General features: G+C 33.5%; 3 protein-coding genes across 3 annotated transcripts in view; 2 read left to right on the top strand and 1 right to left on the bottom strand.

Annotated features, from left to right (window-relative positions):
* Positions 1-287: 287 nt before the first annotated feature.
* LOC101736993 (TM2 domain-containing protein CG10795) lies at positions 288-2,805 on the top strand. The gene is made up of 4 exons (XM_004932409.5): positions 288-698; positions 1,125-1,206; positions 2,130-2,295; positions 2,412-2,805. The coding sequence occupies exons 1-4, from the start codon at positions 467-469 to the stop codon at positions 2,532-2,534; spliced, it is 603 nt and encodes a 200-aa protein (XP_004932466.2). The 5' UTR covers positions 288-466; the 3' UTR covers positions 2,535-2,805.
* Positions 2,797-5,637, bottom strand: LOC101737126 (evolutionarily conserved signaling intermediate in Toll pathway, mitochondrial). Its single transcript, XM_004932410.4, has 5 exons — positions 5,046-5,637; positions 4,488-4,714; positions 3,723-3,930; positions 3,359-3,481; positions 2,797-3,018 (listed from the first exon to the last, which is right to left on the bottom strand). The coding sequence occupies exons 1-5, from the start codon at positions 5,428-5,430 to the stop codon at positions 2,849-2,851; spliced, it is 1,113 nt and encodes a 370-aa protein (XP_004932467.1). The 5' UTR covers positions 5,431-5,637; the 3' UTR covers positions 2,797-2,848.
* A 1,069-nt stretch (positions 5,638-6,706) lies between these two features.
* LOC101736860 (uncharacterized) overlaps positions 6,707-16,874 on the top strand; it is a 37,047-nt gene continuing 26,879 nt past the window's right edge. Inside the window, exon 1 of the mRNA XM_004932408.5 lies at positions 6,707-7,171. Within this exon, the coding sequence (XP_004932465.2) occupies positions 7,096-7,171 (76 nt within the window). The 5' untranslated portion in view covers positions 6,707-7,095. The remainder of the gene's footprint in view (positions 7,172-16,874) is intronic.

Genomic DNA, 16,874 nt, shown 5'->3' with positions numbered 1-16,874 from the left:
AGAAACGGGCTGTTCGGATGGTCGATAGTCCTGCTCTCGCGGATCGCTTGGAACCTCTGGGTCTACGGAGGGACTTCTCAGCTATTATCATTCATATCCAGAGTTGTTTTGTGAACTTTCAACATTCTACTACACTAAAGTGGAAGATTAAAAAACTAGTATTGCGCGTCGAAAGATTTTCCTGGATTTTTCCCCAATCACCTCTCGATCCCTAATCGCCCCATTTTACGGTACTGAAAAGTTTTCGTAGTTAATATAGTTTGTCAATTATTAATCACTGTCAAAATAGGTTTGAGGAAAGTGTCAAACTAGTGTCAGTGGTGAATCGCGGATGTTTCATAAACTCTGTTACCTTTCAAGTTCTTGATAAAATAGTAAAATATTCTTCTTAGGTTCTACTAGTCAAAGTAAACTAATTTCCATTTGCAATTTAAAACCGTATTGTTCTGCGAATGTGTTATTGCAAATGATGAAACTTGTACATTCTGTACACGTCTACGTATGTTTGGTATTTTTGCTATCGATTACAGAAGCTTCCGATGAAGCTAAAGTTGATAAAGTGCATGTAGACTGCAGTACGTTAAGATTGGGACAATTTATTTGTCCAAACCCAAGTATTGATCAAATAGATCCAGACACACAACAATTCAGAGGATGTATAAAAGGAAAGGAAATTCCGTCCGAAGGTGAAGCCGAAGGTACAGTATTTTAATACTTCAATTAAAGAATAGTGTTAATTACTAACTGAAGAAAAAAAGGATAGTATTTTTAGCACTATTATAATACGCTTACAACGCTTCAAAATTCAAAGTAAACTAATAAAGTCAAATTAATTATGTTACAATTAAATTTAAAAGCATCATGGCAGGATAAATTTGGTTTTGAAACTATAAAATCTTTTTAACTTGGTCTTTGTGCATTCGTTTTCGTTTTGTTGCATATGCATTTTTCCACATTCCTAAAAACCTATGTTTGTTTTGTTTGCCAGAAAAAAGTTATGTCTGTTAAAAAAAATTTTTGTTCATACCAGTTAGCTTGTACCTTTTATTGTAAGATTTCTGTATACAATAAAGAGTGAAATAAACTTTATATACAATTAAAATAATAATAAATTTGTTTTACAGTGGAGTGTATAGCAGCTGATGGAATAATATGTAATGAAACAAAAAATGGAACATTTACAAGGAAACTACCATGTAAATGGACGTAAGTGAATATTTTATGTACATTCAGCTACCATCAGAATGTGGGTTAAATTTCTTGTTTGTTGACATATAAGAAAAAAAACCATTCTTAATTTCGATGCCTCCAATGAACACTACTCTAACTCCAAATTCGTAGATTTACAGGAGGAGCGTTTAAACGAAAAAAGTTGATAAAATCTTTATTATTGCAGATATATTTATGGTTTTTTTGTGTAACTAGCTGATTTACTCTTGCTTCAAACCCCATCAATAATGATTGATTGTACTTAATACTTTTAACATAGTGAAGTGATTTGAGTGAAAAACGAAAATTTCAAAATTTTTAGTTAGAGTAGTGTTCATTGGAGGCATCGATTTAATATTAGTATTAAATGTTATATTAATTAAATGACCAACATTTTAAATAGGTAGTTGAAGATTATATTGTGGTTACTAAAAGCTCTATCAGACCTCAGTCACTTGTTTAAGTTGGATCAAATGATGTCTTTTTAAAATTACAGGTTTTCAGGAAATGATTGCTATCTTGTTGTTTATTTAGTTGAGATAAAACTTTTAAAACTTTACAATTGAAACGGGACATTGAAATGTTTTAGTGTTGAAATAGAATTTACATGTTATTGTTCAAAATAGTGTGTTGAAATTAAAACGCTTGTAACTTATATCTGAATAACTTTAGTATTGTTCACTATGATTTACTTTATTAATGGATAGCTTCTATGAGACAAAAAATATAAACTCAGATTCTTATTTAAAAATGAATTAGCCTTTTATGAAAAAATGATACAAAAGTAATTTGACAAGTCAACTCAACTTTTTTCTAGTACTGTGAATTATCTATAGATATTTAAGAGTTTTCAAAAAGGTCATAGGTAGTGTATGCACAATGTCCAGTGATATATCATTCTATAAAATATATGATTTCAGGAATGGATATTCTCTAGAAATTGCTTTATTACTATCTGTATTCCTGGGAATGTTTGGATTGGATCGCTTTTATTTGGGATATCCTGGAATGGGTTTAGCAAAACTATGTACTCTGGGATTCATGTTCCTCGGACAGTTATTAGACATTATATTAATAGCTGCACAGGTATGTACATGAAACAATTTAATAGAACAAACATCGGCATAACTAATTAACAGAAATATTCTAACATAACAATGACATTATGTTGATTAAAATATATAAAAATGTTCTTTTCATAGGTTGTGGGACCTTCAGATGGGTCTGCTTATGTCATTCCATATTATGGTGCTGGAGTTACTGTTGTTCGGAGTGATAATGAGACTTACCTACTACCACAACCAGATTGGCATAACATCACCTGACAGTGGGGAACAATATCCTTCGAAGTTGATGAGGATTATGAGTGGACTTAATGTGTTTTTGTATTTATGTGATGTTGGACATTACATAAATTGTGATTAAGACATTTGTATAGATTTTAAAGAGTTACATCTCTATGTTACTATTGAATTTGACTTGTACATACATTTAATATTCAGAAAGTGTCACACATTATCTACTGAGTGTTTTGAATACTGTTAAATTTTATGTGAATGTTATTCGAAACGGAGAAATAAATATAAATTATACAAAGGTCTTTACTATATTATTATTATTATAACAAAACAAATTCAATTTAATTTTGCACTCTTTTTACATCTTCGGCAGCTGGCTGTGTTTCCTGTACTACAACGTCATTGCTAGGTGCAGTAAGAGTGAAAATCACTGGTAGATTTGATAGAACTGAATTGTCATATTTCTCTAATAATCTTATCCACGATAACAAAGAATCTCGTGATGATGAACCTGTAACAAAAATAGCTTCTTAATATGTAATTATGTTTATTGAAAAAGAAGTTCCTAAGCATAATAAAATTGTAGTTGTTATTTCAGTATTCATCTATACTACCCAGAACTGCCATTCTTTGACAGTATATTTCCAGAAATGTTGTTTGCAACATAACATAATTAACTTCCCACTAGCGTTTACTGAACTTCTATGACATAATTGTTCCATCCTTTTGCAAATGAGGTTTCGGGAGAATACTATATCGGTGTTATTGGATTTACTTTGATAATAATAACTTGGTAATTCTAATTCAGAAAGGCGAAACATGTAATATATATTATGTTCATAATTCATTACCTGTGGCACATACAGCTACTATTGTACCATCATCCTGCTCATGTACAGTACATTTAACTACGGGTAATGTAGTTTGACCAATAAAACCAGGTATTCCGGAAGGTTTCTTTAAATTTGATACATCTAAAAATTTAACCAGTGATATTAAAATAAGAAATATGTTAATAGTTTCATTTTTAATGGTGTCAGCATAGCACCAACTGTTTTGAACACATCAAAAATGATATGCATTAGGGAATCAGAATGCTAAAGCTAAAAAAAGTACTGGCTCTTTTACTTCTTAGGCCAGATAATAAACTGGACTACTAGTTACTAGTAGTTAGTACTACTAAGTTGCAATAAAAATTTGGTAATAAATTCATACCATCTTGGTCAAAGTCATCTTTATGTTCTGGTCTTACTTTACCCAATAATGTAAAGTAAGTGACAACTTGCTCCTTTAAATACACTTCGTAAGGTCCTCTTACAACAAGGGGCTCATCAGGGGGTTGCTCTGAGAGTAATATCTTTTGTGTTTCACTTTGGGCACTTACTATCCATGTTTTATCTATGCAAGCTTCAATTTCTTCTGTCTGACAAAAATTAGAATTGTATTGTATGTTTATATCAACTAATAAGTGTGAGAAATGATGGAAACTTTGTATTTTGCATTCATCGCACAAATGAGATTGACCATGGCCCTTCTGGCATTAAGTGGACACCGGTATGCATAAACATCATAATGTGTTTGAAATCACTCATCTTGAGACATGACGTCTAAGTCTATATTCCAGATTCCATTTAAAACGTATACTTTATGTATTACATTCTCAATAATTTATGAATGATATATAAAAATGAAAGGTTTTAATGGTTTAATTTTATATGCCAACAGATGTACAAGCCATCTAGTAGTTTAAAGACCAGAAAATGACAAAAGAAATACTTTATCCTGGGAAAAGTGAGCATATTTCATTCTTACTGATTAACGAATTTACTTCTTGTCAAACTGTAATGCATAAAGCAAATATACACCCTCCTTTAATTAAATGGGCTCTTAATTACAAATCACTAAATTTTGACTTATAAACATCTTTCACTATACAGTTGGTACTGTAATCATAACTAGAGAAATGAAAGAATTTTTCACCTGCCAAATTTCAATTTTCATAGTAGGATCAACGGAAGTTATCCGATGAATAGCCATTTTGGCAAGTTCTAATGTGTCATTCGGCAATTCATCTGGTAAATACCATGGACTTAGATTCTTGAATTTAGGCATCCAGTACAGCATGCGCCAAAACTTTCTAAGAGGTATGCCTCTTTTTCCAAAAACGTTCAATAACATTTGCTCTAGTTCACTGTCTGGCATTACTTCTGTGAATTTAATAAAAAAATAATTATCAGTAGTCATACCTTAGCAATTTTATGGAATAACGTAAATTTTAAACTTGGCTTGTGTATTATAGTGTTATTTGTAATGATTGTTAATATTGGCTGTTCAAGTGGCTATTTAGCTTGTTTGTGTACTTTTAATTGTATAATTGTCCTTTCAAGTGACACAGGATAAAACAACAGATTTATTACATTTACAAATTGTATTCAAATTTTTTTTTTTAATTTTTTTTTTTTTATTGAAGCCCAATACAAATTACTACCAAAGAGATTATAAGTATTAATGTTTAACATAACAATCTGATATCCATACTATTATCTTCCATCTGTTCAAGGAGATCCACAGCGCACTGCTGTTGCTTCGGATAGTGCATGAATTCAGCCTGAAATATATTTGACGGTATAAATTTGCCTTTGGGCAGTACGTCTACTAATGCTTTGTACGCTTGTAAGTCTTTATGCACACCAAATTCCTTCATTCTAGCTAAGGCGGCATAGATAAATTCGACGTGTCCTCTTCTTCTGTTGTCCTGATTTTCAAACATTTTGATTGCTTCCAAATATGTATCTTTATTTTTCTTTGGCTTATTAGCAAAAGGATCATACACAGCCACTTTTGTGTTTGAGCTTTCCCATCTTCTATACATAAAATGAGAAGACGGAAGTCGCAAAATATGTCTTAAAATTTTTGTAGCCATTGGTAGCGCTTATTGGTTATTGTTAAACTTGCAGGCCTTCATTAATTATTCAGTTTAATTATAGATTTGTAACTTAAAATAACAGCTATTCACAGTTTCAAATCGTTCTCAAGAAAGAAGATAATTTAAAATTTCAATTTGATTTTCAATTACATATTTTTCATAAAACTTGACATTTGATCAGTAGTAGTAACTAGTAGTTTTATTTTTTCAACTGGAAAGGCAAAAGTTTAATACCGTACAGCCTAATCTTAAATATATATCTATATACATTTTTTATATAGAAATGGTAGTATGAAGTGAAATGAAGTTGATTAATTTGCAACAATAATCAATCGACATGAATCAAATGAAATGAAATGAGATGAGATGATATGGGATCAAATATAATCTCAGTAATATGGTGGTTCTCTACTGAGAATTTGTTAGGTGGACTTTCTGGATCTCAAGAAGCTACGTCCAACGGCTTGTTCAAGAGCTCAGGTTGGTAAAATGTAGTCTATAGACTTACGCAAATGTAGTCATAGAGTACACATTTAAGGAACATTAAGGTCGAACAAAATACCAAGTCTGGTTACAAGTTCTGTCATGTACTTTTTTATTTTAAATTAGAGAGGAAATTAAAATTTTGTTTCATTTCTATCAATATCATTTTTCAGAGCATGAAATCTTTAAACATGTATTTTTCTATTGTCGGCATACGAACATACAACCCACTTTCTATCGCTCATGAATATGCTCAATCCTAGAGGGACAGACAAATTGTTTTCTAAGTGCTTAGGCTCTAAGCACTTTGAATAAAAGTAGTGATAATATTGTATATTTAGATTATTGTCTTTTAATGAATGTGTGTGTTGTCTCTGTTGTCGTTCAGTCTACAACAACTGAAATTGAAAATTTGGCGAAAATTGACCTTCATCATATTTCATATCTTAAAATAAAGACTGCGGTGTAACTCAGAAATGACTATTCAGTATTAAAAGAACTCTCAGGAGAACCAGCAATCTCTCTTTTACAAATTTAAAATTAAATTTTGTTAAAATAGACTTTAAAATTATACAAATTACAGTGAAAGTACAATTTGAAGATGAGTAACAGAAATATAATGAAATAAAAGCAAAGTCAAATATAATTTAAAATATGGTAGTTTGAAATTTTAGAGTTAAAAATTAAAAAATACAGAGTAACAAAAAATTTAATTCATTTCTAAACAGGAATTAAAGTTCACAGTTCAACAATTCTATGCAATACAATAATGCGCTTCTTTACAGATTCAGACACTATGCCAAAATAACATCATATATTATTAAAGTCACATCATTTTAATATTAAGAAAGTCACACGATGACCTCTATACTAAGTTGTAGTCTGAATTTCTATCATAGAGCAGTCTGCGTTTATGCTCTATGTTGTTCACAGTCATTTCAAAAGTACCAATATCCAGCACATCAGTCGGCTGTAAACTTCCAACGTATGTGTATGTTACTCTGTTTTAAAAACTTCTTCGTATTTTACGAAAACTCTTAAAACACTAAAAGTAAATGAAAAACGAATGTATGGTCGAAAATACATATAATTGCTGCTAGTTACACTTAATTAAATAATTTAGTGTAAATATAATATTACAAAATAAAATAATTACAAAACTTTAACATACAGCCTGATATGTTGCCCAAGATGTGTAAAAGTGCAAATTATTTTATTAGTGTTTTTCTCGTTATGGTGACTTTTACTTTTTCCGGTAAGTTTAATTTTTTAGTACTCACATTATATTTAATTTTACTTTAAGTAATTTATGTATTCGAAATTTCTTAATTTAATTTTGGAGGGAATAATTTTGAACATAAACCATGCCATCCCCATAGTGCCAGAACTATTGTAGGTTGAAACGAATTATTTACATTGTACGAGTGTGTAAACGTGGAACTTTTATCTTCATTCAAGGTTAGTCCGTTCAGTATTAAATAATTTTAAAGCGCCTAGTAGTCTTTTGTTAAAATTAAAATGACCCTTTTTTACGCTTTTTTTTATAAGTAAATATCTAAATGTATAAAAACGATGTTCGAGATTAAACTCACGACGATAAAATTAATTTTCAATAGGTATAACGTAAAATTGCCATAGATTTAGGCTTAAAATAGACAATTGTTCAATAAGTGGGCGTCTTGGATTATGCCCAATTTTAAAGACACGCTAACCACGCTCTAGTACACATTGCACCGAAGCCAAATAATACGCAAACAACTCATAAACAAATCTGTTAACAAAAAAATAAATGAAACATTCTAAATCTAAAGGTTTTGGGCGATCAAAAAATAAGCTGAAAAATAAGCTGAAACAGTTACTTACAGTATAATTGTAAAAATAAATATACTACAACCTTGGAATATAATTATTACATACATAGTTACATTGTCATATTTTAGTATCGAAAAGTTTTTGAAATTCGAACAGCATACGTTCATATTGTAATTTGGTTGAGGAATAAAATGTTAACGTTATTGAAAAAGTCTTAATAATTTTCATAGAAATAAAAAAAATGTTTAGAAGTAGGTTAACTGTATCATACCAAGAGTACTAAAAATCAAACTAGCTGGAACTAGCAGAAGCAGTTGATAATCTAATCGAATTCGATTTTTTTCGTACATTTGAAATTGTTATGCAAATAATATATTGAATTTGCGAAAAAGGTCCAGACAGATTCTTGATTATACATAGTATTAAAAAAAAATAAAAAAAATCCATAATCATAATCAGAAACAATCATTTATAAAGTAGCAGCACATCAAAAATTTTACTGTACCTACCCAAGTTACCGCGGTTTGGTTGTGGAGAGTCATTGCGCTATGTATTCGAATTCTCTCTACCCCAGATGGGCCGTTGCTCGCTCACCCACCTACGCTTTAAAAAATATCTCACTATCGCGATGAAATTCGACCAAACATTGATTGACGCACAACCAGCCATTAGATAGGGAAAAATAAATAAAAAAGGGTGTGGTGTCGTGGGACACCGGATAGGAACGAAGTTCCTTATTATAAAAATATTAATTTTAAGTTCTTTTGAGGTATAAAGAAAATAATTATTTGGGTATACATTTTTCATTATGATTTTTTTATTGATAAAAAAAAACTACTTTACAAAGTTATCAACTTTATTTTATTCACAATGATTTATAAAAGTTATATAATAAAAATATGTTAATTTTTGTACGTTATTACAAAGTTAAGTCGTACACTGTATGAATTACTAATAAAAATCTTACGTTACGGACATTTTTTCCCGGTTAGGGTACCCCTCCGCATCGTCCCATAAGGAACATCGTTCCAAAAACACAGCTTTAAAATTCAGTGTTTAAAGTAAACTGTACTACTATTAAGCCGGAGATACATACATAATTATAATATGTCGGGCAACCGATAGCCGAACGATATTAAATGGAGACCAAACATTGGCCGCCGTGTAGTCAGAGTCGTCCGCTCTCATTTCCGTTAGAAATATATCTTGAGTCGACCGGTAAAAGGCTTAAATTCGTCGGTGGAAAGGAATCTGCTAGTGCGGAAAATGAACATGCAGCATGCCATACTTTAAAATTGCATTTAGAACTAAGTTATTATTTCAGTAAGATTTTGGTAAACACATTAACCCTTTTCGGTCCTAAGACTAATGTAACGTAAGACTATATGTCCAATACATGTGGACACTGAACCTCCAAGGGTTAAAATAAATCACTGGTAGAGAATAGTTTCTACACCAATAAAAAACCTGAAATGCAAGAAAAAGCTGATTGGCAATAAATAGGATAGAATAAGGAACTAAACATATTTCAAAATACACATATTTTTGCCTAGCCACGATTCGGATTGAAAAATATGCCCTACCTAGAATTTGTCTTCAATAAGTATTCAATTATATTATACAAATATATCAGATGAAGAATAAGTGCTAGTTCTCAATACAGTTTCCATAAAACTCAGATCGTAGTTTGACAAGACGATTGTATCTATTCACGTTCAAGCCTCGGTCACCGTCAACCCAGTAAGCTCTCTTCGCAGTTGACACGCCTGCTTACTATCCCGGTAGGAACAAATCTTTTATTGTGAAGGCATTTCAGACTGCAGCCGGGACCCTAGTATACTGGATTTGTAAATGGCGTGTCTAAGTTGAAGCTCTAAAACGCAGGGTTGTATTCTTTCAAAAGGTTGAGGTCAATGTGAGTCTTCGTTGCACACGCAAGAACATCACTCAACATCACTGGGCCACGAAGTTGAATTGTTTTTTTTATTGCTTTGTTGGGTGGACGAGCTCACAGCCCAGCTGATGTTAAGTGGTTACTGGATCCCATAGAAATCTACAACGTAAATGCACCACCCACCTTGAGATATAAGTTCTAAGGTCTCAATATAGTTACAACGACTGCCCCACCCTTCAAACCGAAACGTCTGGAAGTTATCCTGAATAATTTATGACTTCAAGATTCCCTATAAAGTTATTCCGTGATCACCCTGCGTTCATCCTCGGCAGGTTCACCTGATCCTGCGGCAGATGCTTTAACGATGCATTTGAGAAGTTAGGCTTCTATCGTAGGCGTTTGTGCAGTGGTTAACAAAGCCCCTTTCCTGCTGAATCGTCGAATTCTCCCACCAGTCCTCGTGGAAAGGTTTCGGGGCCACAAACAATCCTTAATCATAAAAATACACATTCAGGGTCAAATAACTTTATTCAAACAAATTATCATTGATGATGCTCTAAGCCCAAAACACGTCATTTCGGATTCTCCCAATCCACTGACGGTGATTTTAGGTACCTCAAGCACCGGTCATCTTTCTCGTCGAACCCGTCGCTTGCGACGAAGGGCTCGACGAATAAATTAACCCACAGACACAGCCCACTGAGTTTCTCGCCGGATCTTCTCTGTGAGTCGCGTTTCCGATCCGGTGGTAGATTCTGCGAAGCACGGCTCTTGCTAGGGTTCGTGTTAGCAACGTCATCAGGTTTGAGCCCCGCAAGCTCACCTACTAGTTAAGGTTACGCTGAAATAGCCTCTCAAGGCTATCAGCTTAGGTAGGAAAAAAAAGATGCTCTAGGCCAATCAAAAAGGCGCATTAACATTTATTGTAATAACGTTTTGGTACCAAGTAGTCCAAATCCCCATTCAGCGTTTTATTTATTTATTTATTTATTTATTACACTTCATGTAAAATTTACATTGGCGGACTTAATGCCTAAGGCATTCTCTACCAGTCAACCAAAGGTAGTGCCGAGTAAATAGTGGTAGGTGCAATGAAATTTATATTAGGTTACGAATACATACAAATAAAAGTATATATACAAAATCACATATACATACATACATACATACATATATACACACATACATACATATAATAGTTTATACAGTATTAAAACTTATTACTTATTATTTACTATTTAAAAAAGTAAAAAGTTTTAACACAATTCAGAAATGTAAATTGTATTTACAGTAACTTCGGTTAATAATTACAACCTTGTTTTTTTTTTATCAAAATGTCTAGACTAATTCGACTTCATAAATTAGGTTTACCGAGTATATATACACGTATCGAGGAAACTTTCACGTACGTTGTTAAGTAATAAAATTCTTTATACATAAATATATCAGGTCGACCTTCGCAACATTAAAAGCGTACTCGATTTTTCACATATGTCCGCAAATTACGTTTAGATTAGCTACACGTTTTATTATTATAGTAATAATAATGAATCTTAATAATTTGTATTAGATAAAACATAGTTATCTAATACTAAATGATTCCTGGATAATATCTACAGAGAAAAAATAAATAAAATAAAATTAATATAAACAGTGGACACTAAAGTGTAGTTGAGGTTTTCAAGCCATTCAGAAGTATCTCATAGCAATTTTACTTAATAAGAAAACGAATATAAATTTAACTATTATTACTAGGGAAATAGCTTTACCGCATATTCATTTGATTTTTTTTTATTATTGCCCTTCAGGCAGACGAGCGTACGGCCCACCTGGTGGTGAGTGGTTACCGTCGTCCATGGACTTGAGCAATACCAGGGGCAGAGACAAGCCGCTGCCTACCGTACCTTTTCTGCGGTCACTTTACCGTTTAAATTCATTCATAATATATGTGTAACATCATAACCCAGGCTAGTAGATATATGAGTCGTCTATTATCAAAGGTGGCAATCTGTGCATTTGGACAAACAAATGTTATTGATATGTCAATACAGATTGATTTGAATATAATCGTATCCTTCAAAGAATACGGTTCAAAACCTGCATTAAATAAAGGTTAATACTTAACCTGTTATTTATATAAGATGTCGTTCAGAAGAGTTTTGTGACTGCCAATGGAATACAAAGTCAATAATTCGTTTTTCTGATTTACCAATAATTGTCCAAAAGTCACATTGCCGGCTTTGATACTAGTCGACTCATATGTAAGTAAATAAACGCAATGGTATTTACTGAAAATTTTACATAATTTCCTTCAAGGTTAAAAATCTCTGGTAAATTTTATAAAACACTTTGTGATGGAGTTTCAGCCTTAGATAAAGGACTGATAAATGATAATTTTAGCTGCCGCCGCGTTGCTCTTGCTACAATTTTTTTAATTTTTTAGGTTGGGTATGAACTCAAGGTCCAGATGGTGTTTAGTGGTTAGCGAAGACAATAGATGTCACAGAGTAAACGCCGCGACCCATCTTGAGAAAAAAGGTGCTAGTTTATTTGAAGAGTATTTTGTACTAGATCAATGACACCCAGTTTTCAATAGTGTCCGTTCTATTTTTCGAGTCTTGTGTGTATGATCAGAGGTGTGGCGTTTTTGGGCTCACTTCCAAACGCCTACGATATTCGTGACGTTAGATCCCTAACAGATATTAATAAGTAAACAAATAAAACTTCAAGATTTGCCGTTTGCGACATTATATACTGGCGATATTATAAACTTGTTAACGAAGTTTCGTCTAAATTCTAGAACTATTAGGGAGAATAGGTTAGTTTGCTAAGCTATTGACCAGTTTGCGTGGACAGTTTCAAACTAATGTTAGTTCTATTCGATAAAAAAAAGAAGGTATTAAGTAAAAGAATATGATAAATACAAAGACTGAATCTTTTTTTTTCTTCCTACCTATGCTGATAGCCTTGAGAGGCTATTTCAGCTTCACCCTAACGTGTGTAGGTGAGCTCACGGGGCTCAAACCGGAGTGTTGCTAACACTGACCCTAGCATGAGCAGTGCTTCGCAGAATCTACCACCGGATCGGAAACGCGACCCACTGAGAAGGTCCGGCAAGAAACTCAGTGGGCTGTGTCTATGGATTAATTCGCTCGTCGAGCACTTCGAGGACGGTGACCGGTGCTTGTGGTGCCTAAAAGCACCATTAATGGATCAAGACTGAATTGAAATCGTAGCTATGGAGCACTTATGATCGAATTTCAACCATCAGACGAACACTAATACTAATACGACATGGAGTACAAATTTAGAGTATTTCTTAATGAGCTGAAACAAAAACTTGGAAAATATTAAGAACCACTCTTAAATATAGATTAATCTAGATTTAATATACATAGAGGTTAAATATAGATTAATGAAGTCATCGCGGCCTAAAGAATAAGACGCCTGGTGTATTCGTATCGATCAATGCGACTGTGTCTGTGTTCGAATATCGCGGGCAGGCAATTTTTATAATGAAATACATACTTAACAAATATTCACGAATGATTTCCGCGGTGAATGTACAACATCGTGAAATAAAAATTAAACTCGCAAAAAGTATAATTTGCGTAATTTCTGGTGGTAGGACCTCTTGTGAGTCCGCGCGGGTAGGTACCACCGCCCTGCCTATTTCTGCCGTGAAGCAGTATTGCGTTTAGGATTGAAGGGTGGGGCAGCCGTTGTACTCTAAAAACTGAGACTTAGAACTCATGTCATAACATGGCGGCGGCATTGACGTGGTTTATTATGATCTTCGGTGACCACTAACAGGTGGGCCGCGAGCTCGTCCACTCATTTTAATTTTAATAATAAATAAACAAACAGAAATATTGCTTTCTGGTAAAGGTAAGGTAAAAAATTATGAAACAGCAAGTTATAGCAAACGATTTTAAACTTTAGCGGCTATCATTAAAAACACATTCTCAATGTGAGTACGGTTTTAATTCGGCGCTGTTGTATGTGCCATGATCACAGGTAGACTGGAGACTGAACAAAACAAACATGATGGGAACATATTATGTAATAGTGCAATACCGAATTATGTGACGAAGCGATTGTATTTGAGAATGAGCTTGAACTGCAATAACCTGCAGTAACCGACATTTGTTTTCATAACATGAAGAAAGTACGTGGTTAATATTACAAATCTATTTTGCAGAATTCTGCAATACAATACCTTATTTAGTCTGCATGTAACATGAAATCATGGGAAAATCAACAAGCGTATCACTAAGTACTTATGTGTAAATAGTATATGAAGTATTTATAATCCTTTATCATTTGTTACGGAATGGGTAGAATTATGAGTGTTAAAAAATTTCTAAAAATTAGTATCCCAATTTGAAAATAGACATTGAAGAAGGTCATCGGAGTCAGAATCTTAGGGTCGGATCTTGGTATGGTGAAAATAGCTTATTTGCTTTTGGTACGCAGTTTATTTATTTCTTAGGATCTCATATTTAGTGACTATTGAAATCTTATCAAAAGATGGTTAGGACACGTATCTGTGTTGCATCATAATTAAATACAATTTAAAATGTCGAGATAAAATGGTTACTCTGATCTGATCTTCTGCCTCTTAATGTAGAGAGATGAAAGTCAGTTTTTAATAAATAAATAAATAGATATTAACTAACAATCACGCCACGTTAACTGGTCCCGTTATAAGTTCGTAAAGAACTTGTGTTACAGGTACCAGATAACGGAAATAAATGTAAGATTTTTATTATACACATACATATATTTTAATATACATCCATAACCCTGGAAAAGACGTTTATATTTATCATACAAATATCTTCCCTTGGCGGGATTCGAACCCGCGACCCCCTTATGTAGTGACCATGTCACTTACCACCACACCAGACGGCCGTTAATGTTTCTATTTTATTGTTTGTTTAACACGTGTTGGCAAATGGCTTCTACAAAGAAGGAATGTGGAGTAAAATCAAGCCCGCAAGTTCGTAATTTGTGTAACAAACCAAAATGTAATTGACAAAGTATCTAAGTCATGTAATGTGTTTTTTCCTGTATAAAACTGCTTTCATTTCCATAAAAAAATAGTTTACTAAGCTAAGCACATCACTAATCCTGTTGTTTTGGTATCTTCATATTTGGCGTACCTACAGTATATATGGCTGGCAGCCACCCCAAACGTATAAAAACACGATACACATTCGTTTTGTGGTTATATTTTACTTCCGAAAACAACAAAATGGCGGAAAACAATTCTTTTTGCGCCAAAACCGTAGGTTGGAAAAAATTCAAATATAGTCTGGTTGAATTACTCATCAATTAAATGTACGACGATAGAAAGTACTTACGTCGTTAATACCAATTCGTGTATCTCGCACGAAATTCAATTATGTTTCACATTGCCAGAAATAAAAAAAAAACATCAAGGGGATTTATTGAAATCTACCAGAATTACCGGGAAATATCATCGAGTATAGCTACAATTGACTGTATTTATTTATAGTATATATATTAAAAATACTCTTAACATTTTTAACTACATACCCGATTCTGCGGACCGAATGTTAAACAGTCGACGTCGCCCTAAACTCCACCACTCGATCCACTAACGGTGGACTTTTAGGTACCTCAAGCACCGATCATCGTTCTCGTCGAGCCCGTAGCTTGCAACGAATGGCTTGGCGAGTAAATTAACCCACAGACACAGCCCACCGAGGTTCTCGCTAGATCTTCTCAGTGGGTCGCGTTTCCGATCCGGCCATCGTCGTCGACAACGTCGTCAGGTTAGAGCCTCATAGACACAGCCCACTGAGTTTCTCGCCGGATCTTCTCAGTGGGTCACGTTTCCGATCCGGTGGTAGATTCTACGAAGCACTGCTCTTGCTAGGGCCAGTGTTAGCAACACTCTCGGTTTGAGCCGCGTGAGCTCACCTACTACCTCGGTGAATCTAAAATAACTCCTCGAGGTTACTCAAATAGGTAGATTTTTTTTTTTTTAATCAAGTAGCAACAAGATCCATATATGTATAGTACACATATATAAATTGACGTTGTTACTAAAAAATCTTCGTATTTTTGGTGTCCGACATAAATAATGTATGTTATCCTACGTTTCCGTTCGAATCAGTAAAGCAATTAAATCCTATTCGATTCGGTATCCGACGATGAATGTCGATGATGACCTATGCGATTCCTATTGAATTATTCAAGTTCTATAAATACGAAAGCTGGTTGAAATTATACAGAGATTAATCGATTTCAAATTACTATTATTATTGTAATTTAGCCGAATACATTTTTCGCTTTAATAATATTATAATATTGTGGTGAGTATAGAAAATTTTTACTGGTGTTAGGACTTCTTGTGAGTCTGCGCGGGTGGGTACCACCACCCTGCCTATTTCTGCCGTGAAGCAGTAATGCGTTTCGATTTGAAGAGTGAGGCAGTCGTTGTAACTATACTTGAGATCTTAGAACTTATGTCTCAAGGTGGGTGGCGCATTTACGTCGTAAATGTCTATGGGCTCCAGTAACCACTTAACACCAGGTGGGCTGTGAGCTCGTCCACCCATCTAGCAATAAAAATAAAATAAAAAAGAGAAATGTATTTTTTACCTTAGGGTTGAAATTACGAATTTACGCAACGAATTTATAACTAAAATATATTTTTTACCCTCAATTCATTGGGATGGGATATGAGAACTAATTCACACTTTAGTTTAATTATTTTAATGTTAATGTATTTAGTTATGGGTTTTTAGTATTGAACAAAACCTTCCACTGCCAACCCTAAAGGTAGAATACATTAAATTATTGAAATTTCTAAAGAGTTAGTAGTGAATGTCATGTGATGGTCACAGTTAAGAGAAAATCTGTCGATTTCGCTTGTAAGCCTTTAAAATCTTTTTAAACACTGATAAACATATTATAATGCTCCCTAATTCAAAATCAATATAAAGCCATTCTCATACATTGATGGAGTTGGCCATGTATCTCAGATTTAATTGGAGGGGTGATATCTCGAGAGCTCGTCAAAAAATAGTCCAATATTTTCTTCTTCTGAGTCGGCTTCTTCATTTCTAAAGATTGTGTTTAGTTTGATGAATATTCTCTCATCACCCATTTATACAACTTCGAGGTTTTCGCTATTCCTCAGTTCTTCAGGCATAAGAAAGCCGATAAGTGACGCTGTCAGTTTTGACCAACGGGTAGCTGATCAACCACGTGGTGTTTT

The sequence above is a fragment of the Bombyx mori genome, chromosome 17, assembly GCF_030269925.1.
Source record: "Bombyx mori chromosome 17, ASM3026992v2".
In the NCBI taxonomy this organism is placed as follows: Eukaryota; Metazoa; Arthropoda; class Insecta; order Lepidoptera; family Bombycidae; genus Bombyx; species Bombyx mori.
Note: the sequence above shows the minus strand (reverse complement) of the source record. Positions and strands in the feature narration are given on the sequence as shown.

Bases quoted from the DNA above. Each gene is read 5' to 3' on its own strand.
- LOC101736993 (XM_004932409.5), top strand. From the start codon at position 467: ATGATGAAACTTGTACATTCTGTACACGTCTACGTATGTTTGGTATTT. The intron at 699-1,124 runs GTACAGTATTTT...TTTGTTTTACAG, and splicing joins GTCCGAAGGTGAAGCCGAAG to TGGAGTGTATAGCAGCTGAT. The intron at 2,296-2,411 runs GTATGTACATGA...TTCTTTTCATAG, and splicing joins TTATATTAATAGCTGCACAG to GTTGTGGGACCTTCAGATGG.
- LOC101737126 (XM_004932410.4), bottom strand. From the start codon at position 5,430: ATGGCTACAAAAATTTTAAGACATATTTTGCGACTTCCGTCTTCTCAT. The intron at 3,931-4,487 runs GTGAAAAATTCT...AATTTTTGTCAG, and splicing joins TGAAAATTGAAATTTGGCAG to ACAGAAGAAATTGAAGCTTG. The intron at 3,482-3,722 runs GTATGAATTTAT...TTAAATTTTTAG, and splicing joins AGATGACTTTGACCAAGATG to ATGTATCAAATTTAAAGAAA.